At 41.9% G+C, this 24,791-nt stretch overlaps 2 protein-coding genes across 5 annotated transcripts in view; one reads left to right on the forward strand and one right to left on the reverse strand.

Moving 5' to 3' along the window:
- Positions 1 to 24,791, forward strand: part of rnf220a (ring finger protein 220a) — a 191,710-nt gene that overhangs the window by 13,109 nt on the left and 153,810 nt on the right. For 3 of the 4 annotated variants that reach the window (XM_086202838.1, XM_086202840.1, XM_086202839.1), the window contains exon 2: positions 705 to 1,816. In XM_086202838.1, coding sequence (XP_086058964.1) covers positions 1,162 to 1,816 — 655 coding nt within the window. In that variant the 5' untranslated portion in view covers positions 705 to 1,161. The remainder of the gene's footprint in view (positions 1 to 704; positions 1,817 to 24,791) is intronic. The other variant, XM_086202837.1, reaches the window with a different exon arrangement.
- Positions 15,190 to 18,187, reverse strand: LOC147261008 (uncharacterized). Its single transcript, XM_086204813.1, has 3 exons — positions 18,070 to 18,187; positions 16,531 to 16,668; positions 15,190 to 15,481 (listed from the first exon to the last, which is right to left on the reverse strand). The coding sequence occupies exons 1-3, from the start codon at positions 18,072 to 18,074 to the stop codon at positions 15,250 to 15,252; spliced, it is 375 nt and encodes a 124-aa protein (XP_086060939.1). The 5' UTR covers positions 18,075 to 18,187; the 3' UTR covers positions 15,190 to 15,249.

Below are 24,791 nucleotides of genomic sequence, written 5' to 3' on the forward strand. Positions count from 1 at the left end.
AAATGGCAGAGGCCATGAGAGATATGTGAAAAGGAATTCTGTCAAAGTGTAGGCCTCTTTTGACCGCAAAGCTTTGTCTACAGCAGGGGTGTTCAAACTGGTCCAGTAAGGGCCGGTGTGGCTGCAGGTTTTCATTCCACCCGAGCAAAAGCAACACCTGATTTTCCTTAAATCAACTAAGCTGTGTCCACACAGCTCATTTGTTGGATCAGGTGTTGCTTTTGCTGGGTTAGAATGAAAACCTGCAGCCACACCGGCCCTTACTTGACCAGTTTGGACACCCCTGGTCTACAGCAACATAGTAATGATTCATAAAACCCAGAAGTAAGTTGAAGCTTGTTTACAGTCAAGGGTGTGGTCAAATGCCTGAAAGAACAGCTACACAAGCTCATCATATCGAAACACTGAGAATAACATACATCAGTGAATACCACACCTACATTTTTGGAGCATCTCTTTGAAGCATTGCTTTGCTGACAAAAATACACTGTCCCCTTCTCCACACTCAATAGGGATCTTTGCACAATCATTGTGAATTGTAAACAGATAATCAGGATGGATTTATGGGTCATTGCCATCTCAAATACCTGTTGAGGGTGAGACCGCATTTACTACAAGTTATCTGTTCCACCTTAGAATCTGAAACAAAACATTTTCAGGTGCCCTCTACTGAAAACGAACACTTGTGTTTTGTATCCTCGCAGTTTGGCGACAACTCGAAGATGAGGAACCTTTGACAACCTACAGATGTTCAACCTCCCACAACCCTTCAGCTTCTACAAACCTTCCAAAAGGCTCTCCAAGAGGGAGGCTTTGGCTGCTTTTGACCCAAGAAGAACAATTCACCTTCAAGACTCAATTGGTCCATACTGTGAAGTCTGTGAAGCACTGAAGAAACAGCACTTACTGGTACGCACAGAAGAGAGTTTGGCTGGAGACATAAGTAGAATTAAGTTCCACTGAACATAAATTATCTAAGTTTAAGCTTGCCTGAACTAACATTGGCTGTCAAACTTTAAACTCAACTATCCTGCCCAAATCAGGACTCCTTTTAAAGACCCTTTTCAAGGGTCTTGGGCATTGTCTCCAGTCTCACTGGGGAGGAATTTATTTCCTCCTCTTACTCTGTAAGTCCCTTCAACCACTCTCTTCCATCCAGACATGGACCTCCACAGAGCAGCCTTCAAGATGGAGAGCTCCTCCTACTTGCCCAATCCCCTGGCTTCCCCAGCCCTCATGGTTCTGGCCTCCACCGCTGAGGCTTCTCGTGATGCTTCCATCCCCTGCCAGCAACCACGCCCATTTGGTGTCCCAGTTTCTGTAGAGAAAGATGTCCATTTGCCATTTAACAATGGTTCATACACTTTTGCATCAATGTACCACCGCCAAGGTGCTGTCCCCCCAGGATTCCCCAACAGGGACTTTCCTCCATCTCTCCTCCACCTCCACCATCAGTTTGCCCCACCTAACATAGACTGCTCACCAATCAGCATGCTGAACCACAGTGGAGTTGGTGCCTTCAGGCCATTCGCTTCACCTCCTGAAGATCGGGACGGGGCACCAGGTGGGTATCAGTCTGCTTTCACCCCTGCCAAGCGTCTCAAAGGCTGTCTGGATGCAGAGGCTTCACCCCACCTGCGGTACTCGGATGCTGAGGGGAAAGAATATGACTTTGGCGGTGGCCAGATCCCTCCTGGGGGCTCGCCCAGCAGTGCACTGAAGGCAGTAGAAGACAGCGGGAAAAAGATCTTCGCAGTATCAGGCCTCCTGTCAGATCGAGAGACATCCTCCAGCCCTGAGGATCGCATCGAACGCTGTAAGTACATGTAGCAATTTGTGACTGCTCTATATTGCACTCATGGGAAGTTGAAGAGTAATAATAATAAAGATAAGCTCAACAGAAATGAAGGAAAATAAATTTAGCTGATTTATCACAGAGCAAAAGTGAGACACATCTAGATGCATTCTCAATGTTTTTCAAAGACTTTTAGCACCTTGTAGCACAATTTAGAACCATGTTTGGGCCATTCGCTGATCGTGTGCTGTGGAATTAGTCACATTTTACTGCTGAAAATATTAATAGTTAAACCTGCAAAAGAAAGACTTGGACAGAATTAAACACCAAACCACAGTTTCAAATTAAAAAGTACAACTTGCTGCACTTTGGAAAAGAATGCAGATTTTTACACACTGGCATCACACACCCCAATAAACAATCCCATCTATGTTTTCTTGTCATCATCTCTCTTGGCTCCCCCAATCCTTGTTTCACAAGCCCGCAAGCTCCACTGGTCACATTAGCATTCAGCAGTGGAGGGATGCCATTTGGCCCTCATGCACCGGGAATCTGGTGTGTGTGTGTGTGTGTGTGTGTGTGTGTGTGTGTGTGTGTGTGTGTGTGTGTGTGTGTGTGTGTGTCTCTCTCTCTCTCTATTTTACATATTTGTGGGATCCAAAATAGTTTGTGCGGCCATTGCTGGACCTCATGGTTAATTAAGGGGTGTTGAAGGGTTTGAGTTAGAATTTGGTTTGGGTTATGCATTTACTTGGGGTGATAAAGGTTAAGTTAAGGCTTTGAGTCAAGAAGGGTCCCAAAAAGTAATGTAAGACAAGATTGCATACGTGGGTTGGCTTGTGAGTGAGTGACTGCTACAGAGACTGGTCATGCTCTTTGTCATAAGCATTCATCATAGCTCCACACTGGCAGCTTTGCTGCCAAAAGATTTACCCACATACCCAAAACCTTGGCAGGCCCAATGTGTGTGTGTGTGTGTGTGTGAGATGAAAAGGGTTCAAAGGTGTTGTTAGAGATCCAAACACAAAACACATCATCATGAAACATTCTTGCAGACAGACAAACAGCTCTCAGCATGAGCTCTGTCATCTTCAAGCTGCATCAGACCTTAGCAGCAAATTAGGACTTAGATAAACATTTTTATAATGCATAATGAAGGCAAAAGTCTAAGTTATTCAATATCATTATCATTATCTGTATTTTTTGATTTAGTAATACTTTTCATTTTTTCTTTCTTTTAAAAATCTTTCATCCCATTTTTCATATTTGGCCTGTGTGTGTGTGTGTGTGTGTGTGTGTGTGTGTGTGTGAGAGAGAGAGAGAGAGAGAGAGAGAGAGAGAGAGAGAGAGAGGGATATATTCTTGATGGAACATATGAGAGACAGAAGCGACGACCTGAGACTGATCCGATAAAAAGACCACGCAGGACTGACAGAGGAGATGAGGGATGTTGGAAGGAATGGAGAGAGGGAAATTGGGAAAGTGACACCTTGCTGGGGGGAATAACAAGGAAGAGAAAGATATCAAAGGGTACATAAACTCCTCACTCTCTGTGGTCTCATTAAACTGCTGATTTGTCTGATTTGAATGACTAGGAACTGGTGTCAAAAATTCCTTGCAAAACGAGGAATTTCTTCTGTATGCCACTGTCAAGTTATTGCGACAGATTTGGAAGCCCTGAGATGGATAGGAGATGGCCACACAGCTTCTGTGCTGCCTTTTGGAACGACTGGATCTCTAATCAGGTTAAATCTTGGCACAAATAGCCACCACCTTCACCATAGGCTTCTAATGCAATTGTAGGTGCACTGCAGAGGCACTGCTTATAGAAAAGAATGATGGGTTCTCCTTCACTGGTTTTGGCTGTCCAGTGGAGAACAAACAACACTTTAGTCAAATCCCATGAGAACAGCGCTTTCGCTGGCTCACAAACACATTAGCTATCTAGCAGCCTTTGTGCTTCTTCACACATAAAGTTGAAGCTTTTTTACAGTCTGACAGTGAAAAATGTTCTAACAGTGCTTGGGATGTCACACTGTTATCAAAAGTGGGCTTTTTAAAAAATATGTACAGTACAATGACAAATGAGTTGCATGGTTACCTCTCATTTAATTCCAGGACTGGGATGGTACAGGAGGGCAAACTCTCCATTGTGTAGGTCTCTACAAAAACTGGCACACATTACGGAGAAATGACAAGTTTGCACTCGAAACAACTTGTGGGTGGCATGATGGTGCAGTGGTCAGCACTGTCGTGTCACAGCAAGAAGGTTCTGGGTTCAAGCCCCGGCTGGAGCACGGGGTCTTTCTGGGTGAGTCTCCATGTTCTCCCTGTTCCTGCATGGATTCTCTCTGGTACTCCAGCTTCCTTCCACAGTCCAAAGACATCAAGAGGGGACCAGGTTAATCCAGACTCTAAATTGACCGTAGGCGTGGCTCTGAGAGCAAAGACTTATCTGTCTAAATGTGTTGGCCCTGCGATGGACTGGTGACCAGTCCAGGGTGAATCCCAGCTGGGATAGGCTCCACCCCCCCCCCCCCAACCTTTAACTAAATAAGCAGTACAAAATGGATGGATGGATGGACTTCTACTTTGTTTACTATAGAGCGAGTGAAAAGTGGGAAACAAGTTGCACAGAAAATATTCTCATACACTGGTACTGCAACATTGGTCATTTTAATGTCATATCTGAAGAGTTCCTGCTTCTACTGCTCATTTTATGTATAAAGGCTGTACATCTGGCTGCTGTCAACAGTACGTGCCCACGCAGATCCAAGTGTACTGTGCCAAAGCCCACCTCTTCCAACTGTGCTGAAGCCAGTGAAATGCACTGTGCCTGGGCTTGGTATGTATCACAAAGTGTGAGTGTACTCTCAATACAACTTCCCAAATATCTTCAAGAACAGAAAGAATCCAAATGTCTGCACATTTACCCTTCTTTGATAGCAGACTTTTCACCCCTCTTCTATCTACTTTCATCTTCAAATGTGAACAGATGATACATATTTTGATTTAGTTCATGTGATTCATACTGAAACATTTCCCAAAACTATATGCCAGCCAATATACTCAAGGAGAAATATATTTAATATAGGCTTCTAACTTCTCTGTCAATGGATTTGGTGATCAGATCTATTTTCACCTCTGGCTTGAATTCATCCATTTATCTGATTCCAATCCAATCACCTGCCATGCAAGTTAAACCCAGATGTGATAGGATTCTTTTCCTCTTAAATATAGACTAAAACAACACACAATACATTCGAAACAAACAAGCCCTGCATACCAGTCTGCAAGCCTCCAAGTAGCAGTGGCCTGCTCTATGCTAAGCCTTCCCAAATCCCTCCACTCCAGCGGTAGGCACGTTGGCTGTTAACTAAACCTGCTAACCTGTCAGCCACTAAACCTGCGCATAAAGGCCCCATCATGCCTTAAGAGGACTAGGCATGTCATATTATTGTAAAAGCTATTACCATTTACTGTATTCACATTTGAAGGTTTTAGCAAAAGAATGAAGGGATTCAAAGAAGAAGAGGGTTTTGTGTTGAAGAGAGAATGGAATTAGGCTATGGACTACGTGATTAGAATTAATGGGAATGTTGACAATTGAACCAATCCACCCTTGGAGAGGCAATGCAAGCAAACTTGTTTGTTTGTGGAGGGGATTTGATGTTTTTGTATGATGTGTCAATGTGAAGGTTTGCACGTATGTGTGTGCTGCAGCACGTTCCATCATCTTTGTTTTCCTTTGCCTTACTTATCTCTCAGTCTCCCTTACATCTCTCCCTTGTTTTCCCATCCTTCCCTCTTTCCCTCCCTTTCCTGTGAGTGTGCGCATCGGCCAATATGCGTGTGTGACAGCTGTAGTCTGTTTGTTTACATTCTCTCTGCTCTCCACATTTACAAGGCTGAGAGAATTACGCTGAACCTGACCCCGAATGCCTAACCCAGCTTCCACATCTTTCCTTTTTCCTCTTGTTTGCTTTCTTCTGTGCAAATTTGGTTCATGCAGAAGATATGAGAAAGTACCATTTTGAGAACGGTATCAGAACAAGAAATTGCGTCTTTTAAAGTCAGGATGAAAAGACCCTGAAACAGTTGCATTTTTTGTTAGCCTGGCCAAAAAAAGAAAGAAAAGACAACCTCTTTTATTGAAGAGTGAGGAGCCAGGGGAAGGAAAATAGAAGGGAGGGAGCGGAATAAGATAAAAGACAGGATAAAAGCAACGAGAAAAGTAATGGTTGTGGGAAAGGAGGAGAGAAGGACAGAGGGAAGATGTTGAGCTGAAATGCAGATCCCATCTGCGAGAGTGGAATAAAAACAGAGGAAACATTATGACAGCCTAATATAGATATTGCAGAAATAGTGTAGTATTCCCTCTTACTGGCATTCATATATTTCGTCATAAAACGCAAATATATTGAAAGAATTACTTAGACTCTAATAACCAAGGACTCGTGAGTCAAAACTCTCTCAGGGTTGGCCCTTCAAGTGCATCACACACAGCTGTTCACACAGCGAGTGGTCTTGATTCATCCTCTTCTTAGCCTTTCTTCTCTTCTTTTTGGATTTTCCTCATTTCATTGTTTTTGTATTTGTCCGCTGCGAAAATCAAATGCGTTTTCATTCTCACAAACAGCACAAAGTCTGAGTAGTTCATAACAGACACAGTGGAATTTTTTTTTTAAAAATAACTTGGAAGAAATAGAACCCTCACAAAAGGAGGTGGATGATAGTGATGTTGATTAATGGAAAAAAAGATTTGTTTTGATTTTTTTTTCATCTCCATCTTGAGCGTTAAGACATGATGCTGTGGGATTTCAGCAAAACACTTCCCACAGACCTCATGTCAGTCAAATATATGGAGGGCTCAGGTGTTTTAAGACTCAGCAAGTGGCAAACATTGCCTGTTAATCACTCTTGTTATTTATGTTCCCATAGTTTCCCTTCATCTCAGCATTCTTGTGCTGCTCTCTGTCCCTGTTGTGGCATGTGAGGGGTTAAAAAAATCCGTCAAGGAGACATCATCCTTCTCCTCATTTTAAAAAAATCTGCTCTCCCCCCTCCCCCTCCATCTCTGCCTGTCACGGTCTAGTGGCAGGTTTAAGTTAAGTAAGAGTGTTCTAATAATTAGGACTAGGAATCGCCTGCCTGCCTGCCTGTGTGTGTCTGTGTGTGTGTGGTAGTGTGTGTCTTCCTGTCAGTGCTTAGCCAGATGTTAAAAGGCTTGTCCCTCTCATGTTGCCTCCCTGTCAGTCTTTACTGTGCCCCCCCACAGACACACAGACACACACACACACACACACAGACACACACACAGACACACACGCACACACACTCACAGACACACACACACACACACACACACACACACACTAACACAAACAAAGAGACACAGACCCACACACACAGGTTTCAGGTGTTTGCTCTACTTCTGCTGGTCCTACTGGCTGCCCTCGCCCACCCACAGTGAGGCCTGCATGTGTTTCTGATCCACAAATATCATCCAATAAATTTTCTTATTGTTTTCTGCAGGTTAATGTGGAAACATTTGAATTCTAAATTTTATATAAATTATAAGTATAAACTCTTTTTTGAGTGAATTTCATTAGCCTTTCAATGTGTGTGTGTGTGTGTGTGTATGGGTGTGTGTATGTGTGTGTGAGTGTGTGTGCATGTGTGTTTGTAATATGGTGTGAATCTATGGTTATTGTTGCATGCTGTGCAGATCAAGGATTAGTCGCTTCCTGTCGAGCCTTTTGTCAGCCCAGCCACTCCATTTGGACCCAGATCATTCTGTCTGTGTGTGTGAGTGTGTGTGTGTGTGTGTGTGTGTGTGTGTGTGTGTGTGTGTGTGTGTGTGTGTGTGTGTGTGTGAGACAAATAAAAAAGAGCAGATGAGATGGGTGGATTCCCTGTATGGTACTTTGCATTTCACCTTATTTTCACTCTTAGAAAGTTTTTTTTTAACCTCTTCAAATGAGTAAACAAACCTGTTGAAGTGACAAAAGTAAAACTTTGCATGGGCATACTGCTGTAGTATTTTTTTTTTTTTAGATGCAGCACCTTCCAGGTTGAAAACACATTCAAGGGAATTCTTCAAACAAGTTACCTTGAAATTAAAAACTACATCATTCCTTCAACACAAGCAGTCTTCCTCTTTCTTGTTTACTCACACACAAACTAAGACCCGGGTCTCTGTCTTGGTTCCGGAATTCCACTTTGTTCCCTTGGTGATGTCAGCGTAGTCCAATAAAAAAAAAAGAAAAAACTTAGGTTAAAACACCACTGAGCCTCATACAACCACCGCACACCTGGCAACACCACACACATTAAGCTTTTATTGTGCACACTCAGACACACTCCAGCTCACTTAGGGTCATTGCATACCACAGCCTTTGTGCTTAACCTTTGTCAGGAAAGATGCAGAGTAACATTAATGCACTAATTGCACTGATCCTCAAAGTCATGGTGTGATTAACAAAAAGTATTTCCAATAATTTGAAAATGATACTCATATGGATTAAATAACGTGGAATGACACAATTCACCCTTCGAGTCTTCAATTGGTTCCTGGCACAAACAGAGATGGTTTCATTTCTCAGGAGAGCACAAGCACTCAGATACCTCTTAATGCAGATGTGTTAAAAGATTATTCTCTCAGTTTGTCTCTGTTCCTCTCCATCCTCTCCCATTCTCATTCCACTCATTCCTCTCTTCCCCCCTTCCTGCATTCTGTCCTCATCCCTCTTCCTCTCACCTCCCTGTCCTACCCTTCCCTCCCCTCCTCAGTAATCTAATCTGCAACCAGTTTGTGGATGCAGTCTAGTGTGACAGACCCCCCTCCCACTCAGTACTTCTCTCACTTTCTCACACACACACACACACACACACACACACACACACACACACACACACACACACACACACACACACACACACAGAGTTTCTAAAAGGCCCACCAGTTTGGCAGAGAGGCCCTGCCCCTCCCTGTCGTGGTCACACCCTCTTTAATATTGAATTATTCATCAATTCTGATTGGTTCCTGCTGATGGCAGCCGTGATGCGAAAGATCAGTTTGTCGTGTGTGTGACTGTGAGTGTGCATGTGTGAGCAGTGGGTTGTGGGTCCGAGATCATAAGATGGTCTTAATGCTCCGTCAGTTCACAAAGCTAGACTGGCCCAAATTAGTGTACACTCTCATGCACGCACACACACACCTCATTTATATGTCACAAGAGTTATTAAACCGTTGCACCTGTAGCTCTCTTCAGGAGGAAGAAAAGTGAACTACATATTTTCTTTCCTAACACGTCGACATCATCACATCTGATTTCTTCTTACTCAATTATAAAAGTTGCAGCAATCCCAGAGGACCGAAGCTTAGCATCTGCTGCAAGAGGCCTCTAAAGTCCCTTTGAAAGGTGAAACAAATCAATAATGGGTGTTTTATATGCATGCTGAAATGTATATGAATGTGTGCTTGCTTATATTATTTGCATGCAATAGAATGTAAACTACTTATTAGTGGACTGGCCCAGATACTAAAACAGTAGCTTCAGAGTTTGTAGGTTTTGTTTGTTTTATAATTATTCTTCAAAAATCTGTTCAATCACATTTTATTGCAAATTTTGATAAAACCTAAATGTTGCCTACTTTTTAAATGTTTAATCTCCAAAAATAATTCTCCTGTGGTATCATCAGGTTTAAATTATTTTGCTCTAACATGTGCTTGCGTGTGAAATCGCATTCATGCCGTAGGCGTTGTTAAAGGCATAAACAGCCGATGATCACGGATTTGTCCGCTCTTCAGAAAAAGACAGGGATAAAGGAGGATAAATGTGTCAATGTCTGTGTATGTGTGTGTGCTCAGTATCTCTAATGTCTTTCAAGACACTTCATGTTGACCCTGTTGGATCTGCATATCTAAAAGGCATCCAGTGGACACACATTCAGTCTGTCCAAGCAAAACACACTCGGGTTTGAGATCTCCCATCCCTGCAGATAAATTTCATAAGAAGAAAATTCACCCCCCCCCTCATTTCCTTACTCACCTCCTATCCCTGTCTTGGTCTATTCTTCTACCCCCCCCCCCCCTCCCCTGTCACTGTCTGTATGTGTGGAAACCCAGCCCACTGTTCAGCAGATGAATAATTTAGCGGTGTGTGTATCATCTGTTTACCGTGCTAATCCATCTGTCAGCAGGCACCTATCGATTCGCGCCTGCTTGGTAATTGTGCATCCACGCCACACACGAGCTCACACACACACACATATACAAGACACGCGTGCAGTCCAGCGCCTATATGGCATGCAGTTTTAGCTCATATTCAGATCCTGGAGTTGTCAGCTGATCAGCCACACACTTCATTTTCTCTGAGTGAAACTGATTTTAGGGTCAGGATCACACATACACGCACACACTTACATACACACTCACAAACACACACACACACACACACACAAAATCAGATTCTGACAGCTTCAGAGTGTTCAGAGGGTTGCTTTATCATCAGATTGTGTGTGGCTTCATGGTTGCGTTCAAAGATGAGAATAAAGAAATCAAACTAAAATTGTACCGGATTTTGAGCCTGACACCAATTTCAGAGCAGAAAAAATACCTATTTTCAATATGTGCAATTGATATAGGGAATTTATTTGCAGGACTGAAAAGAGAACCTCTCTATGTTCATCCATCCATTTTCTACCTCTTATCCTGTTAAGGGTCATGGGGGGGCTGGAGCCTATCCCAGCAGCCTTCAGGCTCCTGGGATAGGCTAGGCAAGTGTTAGTGGGGTTCACCCTGGACAGGTCACCAGTCCATCACAGGGCCAAAACAGAGACAGACAACCATTCATACTCATCGCCACACCTACGTTCAAGTTAGAGTATCTGATTAGCATCGTCCCTGCTTGTATATATATATATATATATATATATATATATATATATATATATATATATATATATATATATATATATATATATATATATATATATATATATATATATATATATGTCTACAGTATATATATATATATATTGCAATGACAATAAAGCTCATACATTCATTCACATATATTAGGGATGCACCATGATATCTTCACACCACCACAATCGATGGATTTGGGAATATTTAAAGATAGTATCTGTCTTTTGTTCAATATTTACATCGCCTTTGTTTTGGTCATCTTTCTTTAGTCATTATATATTCTTTATGATGATTACAAAATGTAGTAAATAAGTAAATATGGAATTTATGGGTTTTTCCAAATATTTCAGAAATTGCTTTTCTCATATTCACAGTGTTTTGTACTATAATAAAAACAGTATGTATGTGTGTGTGATATAAAAATTTTTAAAAATTGCAAGAAACAAACATACTGCACAGCTTTAGAAAAAAACAAATAAAATAACAGAGAAAGTGGCATTTTATACAAAAATTGCTTTAGACAGTGAGTAGAGGCATAAATCAGTTAATTCCCATAATCTTATATTTGATCCTCTTGAACTGAAGTCAGTGACACCTTTTATTTTTGGATAGCCCAACTTCTCCATCCCTCAGCTGTTCTTCTGAGTCCTGAAAGCGTCAAAGCATCGGTTTTCAATGAAGTCCACAATTTGATAGTGAAAATGGGATGTGGGCACAATTAAGATGAAAAAATAACACATCTTCACCCCCCTTTGCTGTTTCAGTTCTTCATTACTGCTTTCAGATATGATTTTGTCTCCATCTTCCCTCAATCCATCTTCATGCCTTCTTTCTTTCTACTCCTGTTCGCTTTCCTATTGACACTTTCAAATTATATATATAAATATATATATAAATCTGAAGGCATGACTTACTGATGCAGACAGAAAAATGTCTTTGAGGTCAAGACACCTATTTGTGAGCTGTTGAAAGGCAAAACACTTTTTGGGTCAAGTACCCTTTCAGGGTACTATTTTCCTCAGAAATCACAGTATGTTATACTTTAAACACTTCATAAAACTACTTGAGCTTTTTTGAGACAGTGAACTGCACATACGAGAGAGAGAGAGAGAGAGAGAGAGAGAAAGAGAAAGAGAGAGAGAGAAAGAGAGAGAGAGAAGGAGAGAGAGAGCGATCACAGCATTATGAGAGGAGAGCACAACAATAATGAATCCATGGGTGACCATTGATGGCTGTAATTATTAAATGGCTGGTTTTAAAAGCTCATTGATTGATGTCATTAGCTACATGAGTGATTACTAATTGCTGCTTTAGTATGTTAACACATGCACAGGGAATATTACCCCCCCACACACACACACACACACACACACACTCACACATACACACACACACACTCACACATACACACACAACTTTCAACAAGCACTCACACACACATTCTTCTGCTTGATTTTATCATCAGTGAAATGATGACTGAGAGACAGAGCAAAATAAAATACTACTACTAATACTACTATAAATATTAATGAATTGTTTCCATGAATTGTTGCATGAAGGATGCAACAATTCATGGAAACAATTCATTAATATTTATCAATTCATTTTAATAAGTAACACATTGGCTTGTGAGATAAAGTATTTTAAAGAAATATCATCACTTCATTTCATCTCGTCACCTTTGCTTGCTTCATCTTATCCATTCGGTTTCATCTTTAGCAGGGCATGATTAGGAATAGTCAACAGAAAGACTGCCATCTACCCCTTTGGTTCTTTTGTGCAGCCCATTGGACATGTATTTCACATTAAATGCATCATAGATGCAGATTTGTTGGATAAGCAGAGCTAATATTTCAACATAAAAAAATAAACAAATTAACCTTTTCTGTAATAAGAGTCCATAATTCTGTCTCTGTGTGTCTGTGTTTGAGTCAGAAGGTGAGTTAAGGTTTAATTCCTTTTTATTGTCATCTAATTTGATGTTGTGTTTTCAGTTGAGACACCTGCAGAGAGTGCACGTATATCATGTTCTCCTGGCCTTATCCACTTCCTCACTTGTATACACACACACACACACACACACACACACATACACACACACAGACTCATTGGGGTGCACAGCAGGGTTCATTTCGATGTGGAACGTCTAATATCACATCCCCCCGGCAAAATGCTCGGAATTCTGCCCTCCTGAAGAAGTGTCACATCTTTGTGTGTGTTTATGTCTCCTTCCATCTGTGTGTGTGTGTGTGTGTGTGTGTGTGTTTGTGTGAGTATGTGTGTCTGGGGGTGTTAGAAGCGGGCAGGGGCTTAGCAGAGCAAAAGAGAGCAAATCTGTCAGCTCTCCCAGGGCAGACAACCCTTCTGACCCTCATTCAAAGACATATTGATTCTCCTCTACACCCAACAGGGTGTGTGTGTGTGTGTGTGTGTGTGTGTTTGTGTGTGTTTGTGTGTGTGCGTGAGTGTGTGTGTGTGTGTGTGTGTGCGTGTGTGCACGCACTTGTGTTTAACACAGCCTGATCTCCCCTCCTTCCTTCCTTCATATGTACACAACCTTTTTCTTCCAGCATTGTTAAATCAGATAAAACACATTTGATTGTGTAATCAATGAAGCTGTTTTGGAGATATTACCTCAATTATCATTTCATTTGTGACCCAAATAGATGTTCGAGTGACAGAAAGAGATTATTTCTACAAGCAAAACCCTGCATCTTAAAAGAAAGCCTGACCTAGTTTGCTGTTCTTCAGGGTTTTCATCTGTCTTGCTCTATTTCCTGTCTGTTACATTCTCGGTTTTGGATCTGGAGGGAACAAAAACACTGAGCCAACCACAGAGACACTCTTTGGGCTATCCTCTCAGTGCTAACACCATATTAAACCTTTCTCTGCACTTGTTAGCACTGCATTGCTTTCCAGGAGGTGGCTTAATGACCTATGGGGTGTCACCAATCGGGGATCTGCAGATTGTTAGGAACCCTCCTTGAATTGTCAGAGCAGTGTCACACAAAATCTGGATCAAGGCCTAAAGTCTTGTGGTGTGAAGATAAAAATGGACTCATAAAATCACACTGAAAATGGTGCTAACTTGTGCTGCCAAAGCTGAGGAGCACGATTGGTCTGTTTCAAATGTACACAGATGTGGAAACAGTATTGCAAAGAAAAAGAGGAAAAACCGAAAAAGTAATATTAGTTTCCTATGTATATAACTTACTGCAGAAAAGTTGAGGTCAGATTAAAAATCTTTGGCCTGTAGAAAAGTCATAGGAGGGTTTTTGCCAATGGATGGCATATTGCTGAAAGACCAGGCGTGAACCTTGCCATGTAGACTACACAATCAACATACTGTGTCCTTTAGCCAGAGGGCAATAAAATTATGGATGTGTTTATTCTAACCACTGCGGCCAAGGGGGATGCGTTTTTTTCTGAGTTGGGTTTGTATGTAAATAGTTTGTATGTAATCCTCCTGTAAAAATTAATGCTTCATTTTGATGAAAAACATGACCCAAGGAGGAACCCACTGAATTCCTGGAGTGGCTCTTACTTGACCAAATAGTGCCTTGTCTCCACTACCCATCCCCCCCATTAATGTACTTTTTTTTTTTTAAACAGATAGACAAGTTGATATGGATATTAAACATCACAAATGCACCAGAAAACATCATGGAGAAGACTGATTGGTTTTCTTACCACTTTCTCCTGTGGTCCAATCTGTTTTGCAGACGCAACCCCGTGTGAGCGATGTAGGCCAATGAGCTTGAATTCATGGCAGAGATGACAGATAGTCGGAGAAGTTAGCAACGGATGTGAAAAGCTTTTGCTGCCTCGATGTGGGTATTGTGCATTTACATCAACACAAATCAAGAACTGAGCTCATAAATAACTGTATTAACTGCAGGGTCATTTGACTGGCATGAGTGCCAGTCAAATGACCCTGCAGACAAAAGGCAGATGTTAGCAAGTGTTAGCTGGTGACAAAGGGGCTTTCAGTTCACTTCTACTACCACTGGACCTGTGCTCTTGAGTGCACCTCTAGATTGTATGTAGCTTCATGCATCTGATTCATTAAAACTAATATGTATTTTTAAACATGCCTGTTTTAAATCTGTCGCAGTTGTGAAGCAGATTGAAACTCTCCTGTTTTCTACAATCTAAGGCAAACTATAGCTCACCGATACAAATATAAATGCAACACCGGGGAACGTGCTTGTTGCTTGTAAACACATCACTGACCTATTATGGCAAAAATTTGCCGTTGGTGCCTTTCTGCAGCATTAGCATTGATTTCCTCTTCATACTTTTATTCACCTGTCAAATCTAAGTCCAGTATTCTAATTCCAATGCCCCTTAGCTTTGTCTCTTATGGGATGTAGCCAGCTCTTTAGCTATAGCTGCTGTCTGTAGTTTTTTTTTTCTTTTATTAACAGTAGTTTGTTAAATGAAAACATTTAAGTTAGGAGAATGGCCCAAAAACACAGCTCAGTTGAAGAAGACCACAAATAACATTGACTTTGCATCAATGTCAGGAGGGCTGGTATGTATTCACCGCCAGGTCACGTGTCTTTCGACCTGGCATGCCACACAGTGCGAGGTCTCTGGTAATGGCTGATCGCTCGGGGCAAGTAGTCATGGCAGTTTGTGTGAGCGTGTCAGAGGGGAGTGAAGGGTGGACTCCAACATGGTGAGGTCTGTTGCCTACAGAGTGGCAGGGCCATGGTATAATGTCGACCGGCTCCATGCTGACCCTGTGCTTGCTGACGAACACACACACAGACACAGACACACACGAACATGCACGGTCAGTGGTATAAGCTGAAAAGTGATGGCTGTGATAATGAGAGGCAGGTGCACTAGGAGTCCGTAACAGGAAGCGAAAATGAAAGAGGACAAGAAGAACACGTCAAAGTCAAAGCAGGTGACTGAAATAAGCGAAGGACTTCACGTGTATGATGAATGTGTGTATGTGATGACAACAAAGGCAAATGTTCTGTGCCTGAATTTCGGTGCACTCATCATCTATGCATTCTCCATCAATACACACATTGACCTGCCAGATGTATCTGCCAGCAGCCATCCCCTCTTTACACATGCAAACAACACACACACACACACACACACACACACACACACACACACACACACACATACATACACACACGCATCAATAAGTGGTTAGAAAGGTAATTGTTCCAAAAAAAAAAGGGAAATTCTAATGTATTCACACTCCTATGGATGTAAATTTGCACAACGGACATTTTTTAAAACTGTTGTTGATTTCCTAAAAGAAGAATCTTAGTGGATCATTCATTCAATTATGTTGTTTCCTTTAGTGTCTAAATTATTATTTTCTTCTACAAAAAAATATTTTTCCTTGCCAAAAGGTTTATGGCTTCATTGGATGCAACACATCTTAGTTACTGCATATAATGAAAGAAAAACATCATTGTATTGGTCAGATTCAAATGTTAAGCAATGTCTCTGAAAAGCCCACACACACACACACACACGCACACACACACAGTGTGGGCCACAGATGGCATGGTGGTGTCAGGGTGAGAGAGGTTTGTAAGGATCAAAGAGCTCCAGTGTGTGGCCCCTCCACCCTTCACTTGCTTTCTTCTTCTCTTTTTCTTTCTGTTTGTCATTTTATTCCTCCCCTTCCTCTGCTTTAAACCCTGCTTCCTCTCACCCCCTTTCTTTCTCTCTCTCTTCATTTTCTCCCCTAATCTGTCCATCAGAAGTGTCGATGAATTATTCATGCCTCTGTCTGTCCCTGTAGCCTTGTCACCTCTCCTCTGCTCACCAGCTCCCCTGCTTCTTCTTCTCCCCTGTCATCTTCATTCCTTCCTCCTCCTCATCCTCCTGCTTTGCTCGGATCTCCTTTAACCTCCACTCCTCCTCTTGCTCTTCTGTCTCCTCCTCTCTTGTCCTGCAGGAAAAGCTTGACCACACACAACCATAACACCAAAGTAGTACAAGTAAATGAAAAAAAAAAGTTTAAAATTGATTCCAGCAACAGAAAGAACCCTTCAGTGGCTGGATTTCTTTTGAATTAACCTTGACAATATTTGATATCTTTAACTAAAAATTACATGAATATACTTTTGTTTTAATTTCTTCTTGCATTTCTATAAATCTGAGTCTATGTCTTCAATAGGCTTTTAAAAAAAAGACATAAGAAAACACAAAACCGATTGATATTAAATGTTTCTTTGCATCCTTCACTTATTTTCCTTTGCACATTCCCTGCATCCCATAAGTGGGCGACTGCTGGACTGAGTACTGAATACAAAACAGTTAAGAAAAGTAAGAAAAGAGAAAGACGCAAAAGACGAAGTAGTCTAATCCGAATTCCTCTCCCCGAACAATTACACGCTAGTTTAGGTTGGCATTGACAGTGCAGTGATAACATCAAAACATACATAAACACAGTTTTCAGAGAGAAAGTTTGCTGTAGAAAGCTATTAATCATATGAAATCCAGATGAATACAAATTGAAGGAGTCGAGTGATTACTGATAAATTACCTTGTATTTCCCCATAGTTGGTGTGTGTGTTTGTGTGAGTGTAGTGAGGATTGCAAGATTGCATCGAAGGTATTAGTATGTGTGTGTGTGTGTGTGTGTTGGCTCATACAAGAGTGTAAAGTACTTGGGATGAACCCTCGGGATATTAGAATGCAGCTGTGTGTGTGAGTGTGTGTGTGTGTGTGAGTGTGTGTGTGTGTGTGTGTGTGTGTGTGTGTGTGTGTGTGTGTGTGTGTGCGTGTGTGTGCTTGTGTGTCTGTGTGTGTGATTGTGTCAGCATGTATGTGCACATGTCACATACGGTTTCTCTCTCAAAAGATGGGCCTGTCTCAACCACTCTCATCCCCTGTTACCGCGACGATTAATACATTTTAAAAAAATGTCCCCTCCACTTTTGCCCAGTGCTGGTCACACACACACACACACACACACACACACACACACACACACACACACACACACACACACACACACAGACCCTGCTCACTATTCAGCGGAGGTTACTGCTACATCAGCAGCACACACAGCACTGCCTTTAGAGGCTGATCAATCTGTACTGCTGCATGCGCTGATGAATTACAGAAGTCAGGAGTGAAAGCGAGATGGAGAAATGGAGGGAGAGTGAGGAGGATGAGAGAGGGAGGGGACAGGTGGGTGAGATGAGAACAAAAATAAAGAGCAGAGGGAAAGAACGAGTAGGGCTGAATCAAGATGATTATGAGGATCCAGGTACCGATGACTCTGAGTAGAAGCAGAAACAGGTGCAGAGGAAAGAGAAAAAGGGAAAAAAGAATAGAGAAAGAAAAGGAAACCCACCACATGGATCTCTCATTTAGTTTAAGTCCGTCCAGGCTTGAAAATCATCTCTAAAAGCTCAGTTGCAGGATAATTACTTTAGCGACTCCATTTTGTCAGACAGGTGGGCAGTCATGTAAGGCCTGAGAAGATATCTTTGTTTGTGGAGTCTTTCTTAAATTGTGTTGTTTTAAAGAGGTGTCATAATGATACATGAAATGATTTAGACAAGACTGGGATGCCCAGTATTTATCATGATGCTCTTATTGTCATAAATGAGTTTCTCAGTATCGATCTGAAGAACTGCATTGGGAAAAAGGGCTGTTTTTAATTCAAAACTTTAGGTAATGCTTTATGCAAGGCTGCACACAAAGAATGTGGTAAAATAACAATTACATAACAAATATTTGCAGTTGTCAATCTGAGAATGTCATGTCGCTCGGTGTTCTGAGTTCCCTAAAGGAATGAAGGCTGCTGTTCCCTAAGCAAGCCAACTGTGAAGCTTTTTTTCCCCAGAATGTTTTGGATGAAATGATAACAGCGTAGTGACGAGAAAATTGAAAACAAAGCACTAATGTGCTCCCCTTTAGGAGCTTGATTATATTCCTTCAACCCATTACCAAATTGAACCAAGTGCAGCTTCTATATTGGTCCATGTACAGAATTGTTTGCAAACGGTCTTGGGAACCACCTCCCTTGGCAAGAAAGCAGTGACATAAATGCGCATGCCCCCTGGTTCTCGAGGGTTAACCCTAACCCCCATACTCTGATCCTAGTGGGACCATAGCAGAGGAACATGCAGACACCACCTTTTTGACTGTTTTAGCAGTGGGCTCACCACAGTTACAGTAGTTCACCGATACCATGCACATCTGTCACGAAGACAACCCTCTCTGGTGACACCAGGCCTTAAAATTTCTCTTGAAATGTAGTTTGTTTTGTTTCATTTTTCATAGCTTATCTACCTTTTCACTCATTTTCTCTCATTCTTTTTCTCTTATTTTATTTTCACACATTTTTCTTAAACATGAAAGGTGGATTTACACTTGTCTCTGAGACAATATGTGAACATTTTTTTTCTCACTCCTTCCCTCTCCCCTCATCCTTGCTGGTGATAAATCCGTAGCTATCTATGACAGCTTTGTTGCTGCTGGGAGGCCCCTCCTGCCTTGTTTAACTGTGATTCCAGTCGACAGCTTTAGGAGCATGTCTTTATTTAAGAGCTGCTGTAATTACACAGGCTTTAGCATATGTAGACGGCCAGATATGATTCAAACTACCAGGACCGGCAGAGGGGAGAGGGGAGCTCAACGGGTGAATGAGAAGAGAGATAAAACACAATGGCATCGGGAAGAGAGCAAAAGGAGTGAGACAGGGGTGAGATGAATAGAATGAGGATAGAAAAGAGACAGAGAGGGAGAGATAGGGAGAGCAGGGCAGACTGATAGAGCAATTGAGAGACGAAGAGAGGGCAGTCAGGAGTTGGGAGAAGAAGAGATATGGTTTGGCAAATAAAAGACAGCGCAGCGCTGCTGCAAACTGTTCTCCTTATGATGCCTCATTAGGGCTTAGGGCTGCAGATAGTGCCTGTTACAGAGATCTATGGCCTAAGCACTGAGAGAGAGAGGGAGAGAGAGGGAGAGCCGGGCAGAGTGAGAGACGAAAGAGGAAATGAATGAAAATCAAATATTAAAGGTGAACCAAGTACAACTTCACCCAACAAAATATCCTTATTACCAATGGTTTTTCGGGAATATGTCCATATCTGAATTTATACTTAGAGGTGGTGCTGTGAGGCATGCTTCTCTGTGTTTCTTGTTGACTCTTTAGTGTGTCCTTGCCAGTACAGTGGTGGAAATTAACTAGGTATTTGTACACAAATACACTGCCAAAGTATCTATTCTTGATATGAGTGTTTGCATTTTGTTTGACATTGCCATTTTTTTCTCCACCATATTTATCTGAGGGGCAGCACAGTGGTGCAGTGGTTAGCACTGTCGCCTCACAGCAAGAAGGTTCTGCGTTTGAGCCCCGGCTGGAGCACAGGGTCTTTCTGTGTGGAGTCTGCATGTTCTCCCTGTGCCAGCGTGGGTTCTCTCCGGTACTCCAGCTTCCTCCCACAGTCCAGAAGGAAGGAGGGAAGACATGCAAATGGGCACTAGGCTAATTGGATACTCTAAATTGACCGTAGGTGTGACTGTGAGTGTGAATGGTTGTCTGTCTCTATGTGTTGGCCCTGCGGTGGGCTGGAAACCTGTCCAGGGTGATCCCCGCCTCTCGCCCGAAGACTGCCGGGATAGGCTCCAGCCTATCCATCCATCCATCCATCCAAAATGGATGGATGGATGGATGGATGGATGGATGGATATTAATCCCACCATTTCATTTGGTCTTGCACAAAAAATGTGACAAAGTTTTTGCGAAGAAAACATGAGAAAACCTGTTTGAGACAGGGGTGCTTAGTGTTGCCAAAGTCAAGAGGATACAACCAGAGCTGCACACACGACCTTAAGAGGTCAATGGTTCCAGGATTGAACGTTGTGAGCATGTGTCTTTCCAACTTTTATTTTGAGACTTGAAGAACTTAACATCAAATTCTTAAATACTTTTACTTACATAGAACTTTAAATGGAGACTTTTACCAGGGTTCAGTTTTGTCATGGTACCTCTACTTTTACTTAAGGAAATTAGCTGCATACTTCTTCCACAACTTGATGCACATTACCACCCCCATCAAAATATGTTTCAGTAATACCACTATACTATGGCAACAACAACTTACAAACTGTTTCATACAGTTCTATGAAATGTACGCTCAGTATAGGCTAAGGTTCCCTATCATTTTCAGTTACTGTTGCTAACTTCTTGTGGCAGCCAAATTACAATATTAATTTGGACAAAATTTTGATTATCTGCTTTATTACTTGATGTATTTTCTGCAATATGGCTTTTGATCATTTGACTAGCAATTGCGGAGGGGTGGTTAACTAATGGCAAGAGGATGAGTATGCTCCATTTGGTGAATAACACTTTTATGTCTGGTTGACAGATACCTGACAACTGACCTGGTTGTCACTGGTGTAAAATGGTGTTTTGTGTGAACCTGACTCTGCCTTGTACAAGAACGCTGCACTTTTGCCAAAGAGCCATTGATTTTGGACAGAACTCTTAAGAAAGTAAAACAAAGGGACAAGGCTACTGTACTGACATACCTTATACGAATATGAATAAAGAATGTGGGTTTGAATGCACATCTGACAGACGAAGAAGTTTACAAAGAAGTACTTTTATCGATGAGGTTAGGCCTTGAAGTTAAACTGTAGATTTGCAATCATTCATGTTCCAAATTACTCAGTCTAATGAATGCTTACATGGGTGACACTGCAACAATTGAGGCAATTAAAGCTGAAATGGGATCAGACAACCTTGCAATTTTTTTCGTAAGCATCCTCAAATGATGGGATCCCCGATTTTTGGTGCAAATGCTGCGCACTAAATGAAGTACAAGGGATTGTGAGGAAGCACAGAAGACAGGAATCAGACAGTGTCCAGCTGAGAAAAGCAAGACCACTAAAATAAATGTTTCCTTTTCTTCAAAATGTGTTGGAAAGATAGCAGATAGTATATCACCAGGCCTCACAAGCACTAATTGGGAGCCAGATTTTAACAAGCAGACAGAAACAGCGATGCAGAGAAAGAAGGCGGGAGGAAGGCTGAAGGCAGACCGTTAATCCACCGTCCATTGTCAAGTCGATACAGGGGGAATCGTGTCGGGTGTTTCTCTATTGGAGACGGCTGTAAATCTACGGTGCAACATTTACACAACACACACTCAATACGCACAGATGCAGCCGTTCATGATAGCATCTGACACAAGTGTAGCCACCCAGTGACAAATTGCTTTTCATCAGAGACACCACACAAATCAACAGTACCATGAAAAGACACACGCACATCGAGGGACGTACACTCACAGGGCTTTTCGCTATAGTTATCCAAAGTAGTAAATCAGACCAACAGGTTCTGTTGTTTCACTCATGAAAGGCCAGTGCTTATCTGGTAGCTACAGGTGTGTGTGTGTGTGTGTGTGTGTGTGTGTGTGTGTGTGTGTGTGTGTGTACATATATATGGTCTGATGGTTATCTTTATCTTGTAGCCACAGAGGGATATTTTGTGTTCTGTTGCTGATTAGCTGTCTTTACACATGCTCGATCATAAATCTGCCTTTGTGAACCAATATTAGCGCTAATGAGGCATAAAAATAAGTGTGCGTGTGTGCATGTGTGTGTGTGTGAGTACCATCAAGTGTAGTCCTAGTTTCTGCACAATTTATTGGGTTGATTCACAGTAGCAGATATCTGCTGCCTTCGAGGGCCAAGGGGACTACTATGTCACACTCAAACATTCTTGCTACCAGACAACACACTGGAAAATTTCTAACAGCCATTGTCCTCACCCCCACTAGGATTCTGCCTTTCCCTAATAATACCATACATCCAGAAACAACAATGAATTTGGGGTTCCCACTGTCCAGTACACCTGCAGCTCTCTCTCTCTCTCTCTCTCTCTCTCTCTCTCTCTCTCTCACACACACACACACACACACACACACACACACACACACACTGCCCTCTCCCAGGACTTAAACATGCACACTCCTCTGTCTAACCACCATCATTTCCCTAACTGCCACTTACGTCCTTTCAGACAGTCCCCTCTAGATGCTGATCATAGTCATGACAGGCTGTCCAGCATGCGGGATGCCCCACAGGACACTCCACAAGATACAGTCCAAGGGCAGGATTTCACTCACTGTAAATTCCAGAAAGACAGAGCCAGGGCTGTTTGATATAATGCTCTGTAAATAAATACTGCTTGACTGAAAAGTCTGCAAATATGAATGAACAAAAAGTACAGTGGCAGTTAAGTTGAACCCAGGATAACATCTGTGGATATTATATTTTTGTGTTGTTCATGTATGGGTTTATCCATCCCATCTTTGGTCTTTTAATTTCTCCAGAAAGCTGTGCGTGCATATGTCTCCTGGGATTCAAGGATGGCCTGAGAAATTTTGGTGGTCAAAGGTCAATGTCACTATGACAGGCACTCATTGTGGAGGTATACAACTGCAGTGTTGTATTTCTTGATTTGGTTTTTGAATAAGTGGCTAGGGTGATAATTCTGTCATCAAATAGTCCCTGGAGCCAGTGGTTTTGACAGTCAGGACTCATCAGGTTTTCAGCTGATGTATGTGTACACTGACAGTTTGTGCTGTAGTGGTGAATCTGTTTTAGCCACATACAGTTAGACAACATACCGGTTGCTAAAGGGTAGGAAATGGTCATGGGCCTGGGTGCACATCCCTTTAACTTGCCTCTTTCTCTGATTGGCAAGTATTTGGTACCTGTAGGCCCATGAAGTGAATCTGGATCAGATTCAGAGCATGTCACGGGAAGAGAAGGAAAGGGTCTTTGCAAAATGCCAGTGGGAAAAAAATAAAACACTGATTTTCTTTTTGATTGGAAAATTTTGAGAGGATACCTTTTTTGTGTGTGTGTGTGTGTGTGTGTGTGTGGGGGGGGGGGGTGTCTGCATTCTCCTTGATGTTTTTGTACCCTTGGTGGTACACATAGTCCACTTAAGCAATTATGGGAATAAAATAAAGATTAGTGCATTTTTAAGTTTAGATTTTTACCTTCCTGGCACAAATGAGTGTACAAGTCCTTTTGGGCAAAAAGGCTGAATCTCAATCAGAGGGGAAGACGGATTCTTCTCTGTTGCAGTTAAAGTTTCTCGCGCTGTCACCAGTTGAAAAGTGACGACAGTGCATGCACACTAATAGGGGTTTAACTGGGTGTAAAATGTTTGGTCTTCCTTTCATTGTTCTTCCTAATGGGACTTATTGACTGTTCGTGCAATCAGCGTACATCACCATGTATGTACAGTAGATTAGAGAGTAGAACCCAAGCCTCCCCCTCACTCTCTCTCTCTTTCTGTTCCTCCCTTGTCTCATTTTTCAGCTTGTAATTTGCATCAGAGTCAAGCAATGCTTTACTGGAATGTCAAAGAATTAACAGGGTTGACAAAGCGGTTTACAATACATAATGATCTCAACGATACAAAGAAATGATTAAGGTATGATGCAGTGATTTATGCTGCCTTTGTTTCTCTTTGCATGTCTTCCTCTCTCTCTGTATAACAGCAGGTAAACAGTCTTGTAGTGGTTATGTGATTCAGTAGCGTGGCGCGTTTCCGAATGGTAATTTGCAGAAATGAAAACTTAATCAAGCATGCTGCAGAAGTGGCCTTGAATAATTTAACAGCAAAGGGGGAGAGGAGGAGAGGAGACGGGAAGAGGAGGGTGTGAGAGGAAGGTGATACAGAGGATCAGAAGATTTCTTTTTCCTTCTGCCTGGCCTTTGTTAGATCTGTAAAACTAGCCGTCTTCCAAGCTAGCGTGTTTTCCGTTTAATTTCTGCCCATCTCATTGACTACTTCCTTTGCATCATTCCCCCCTTGTCTTATAATACACTCCTTCCTTTTTATTTGTTCCTCCTTCTAATCATATTTTCCTTTATTGATGTTTTGTTACTTACTTGTTTTTCTTTTCTTCCTCACCTTCTTTTACTCGTATTTTATGATGTACTAATCCAGACAGTGTATAAGAAGGAACAAATCTTAATTCAGAAGAGTTTATCTTTGTCAAATGGTTTCTGAGTGGGTAATCAATTAGTTAGCCCCAG

Source organism: Aulostomus chinensis, chromosome 5 (assembly GCF_037954235.1).
Source record: "Aulostomus chinensis isolate RoL2024-O1b breed Wild chromosome 5, RoL_Achi_v1.0, whole genome shotgun sequence".
NCBI classification, from domain to species: Eukaryota; Metazoa; Chordata; class Actinopteri; order Syngnathiformes; family Aulostomidae; genus Aulostomus; species Aulostomus chinensis.

Excerpts from the sequence above, each read along its gene's own strand:
- LOC147261008 (XM_086204813.1), bottom strand. Across the intron at positions 15,482-16,530 it reads AAGAAGAAGCAGGGGAGCTG|CAAGCACAGGGTCAGCATGG; the intron begins GTGAGCAGAGGA and ends TGTGTTCGTCAG.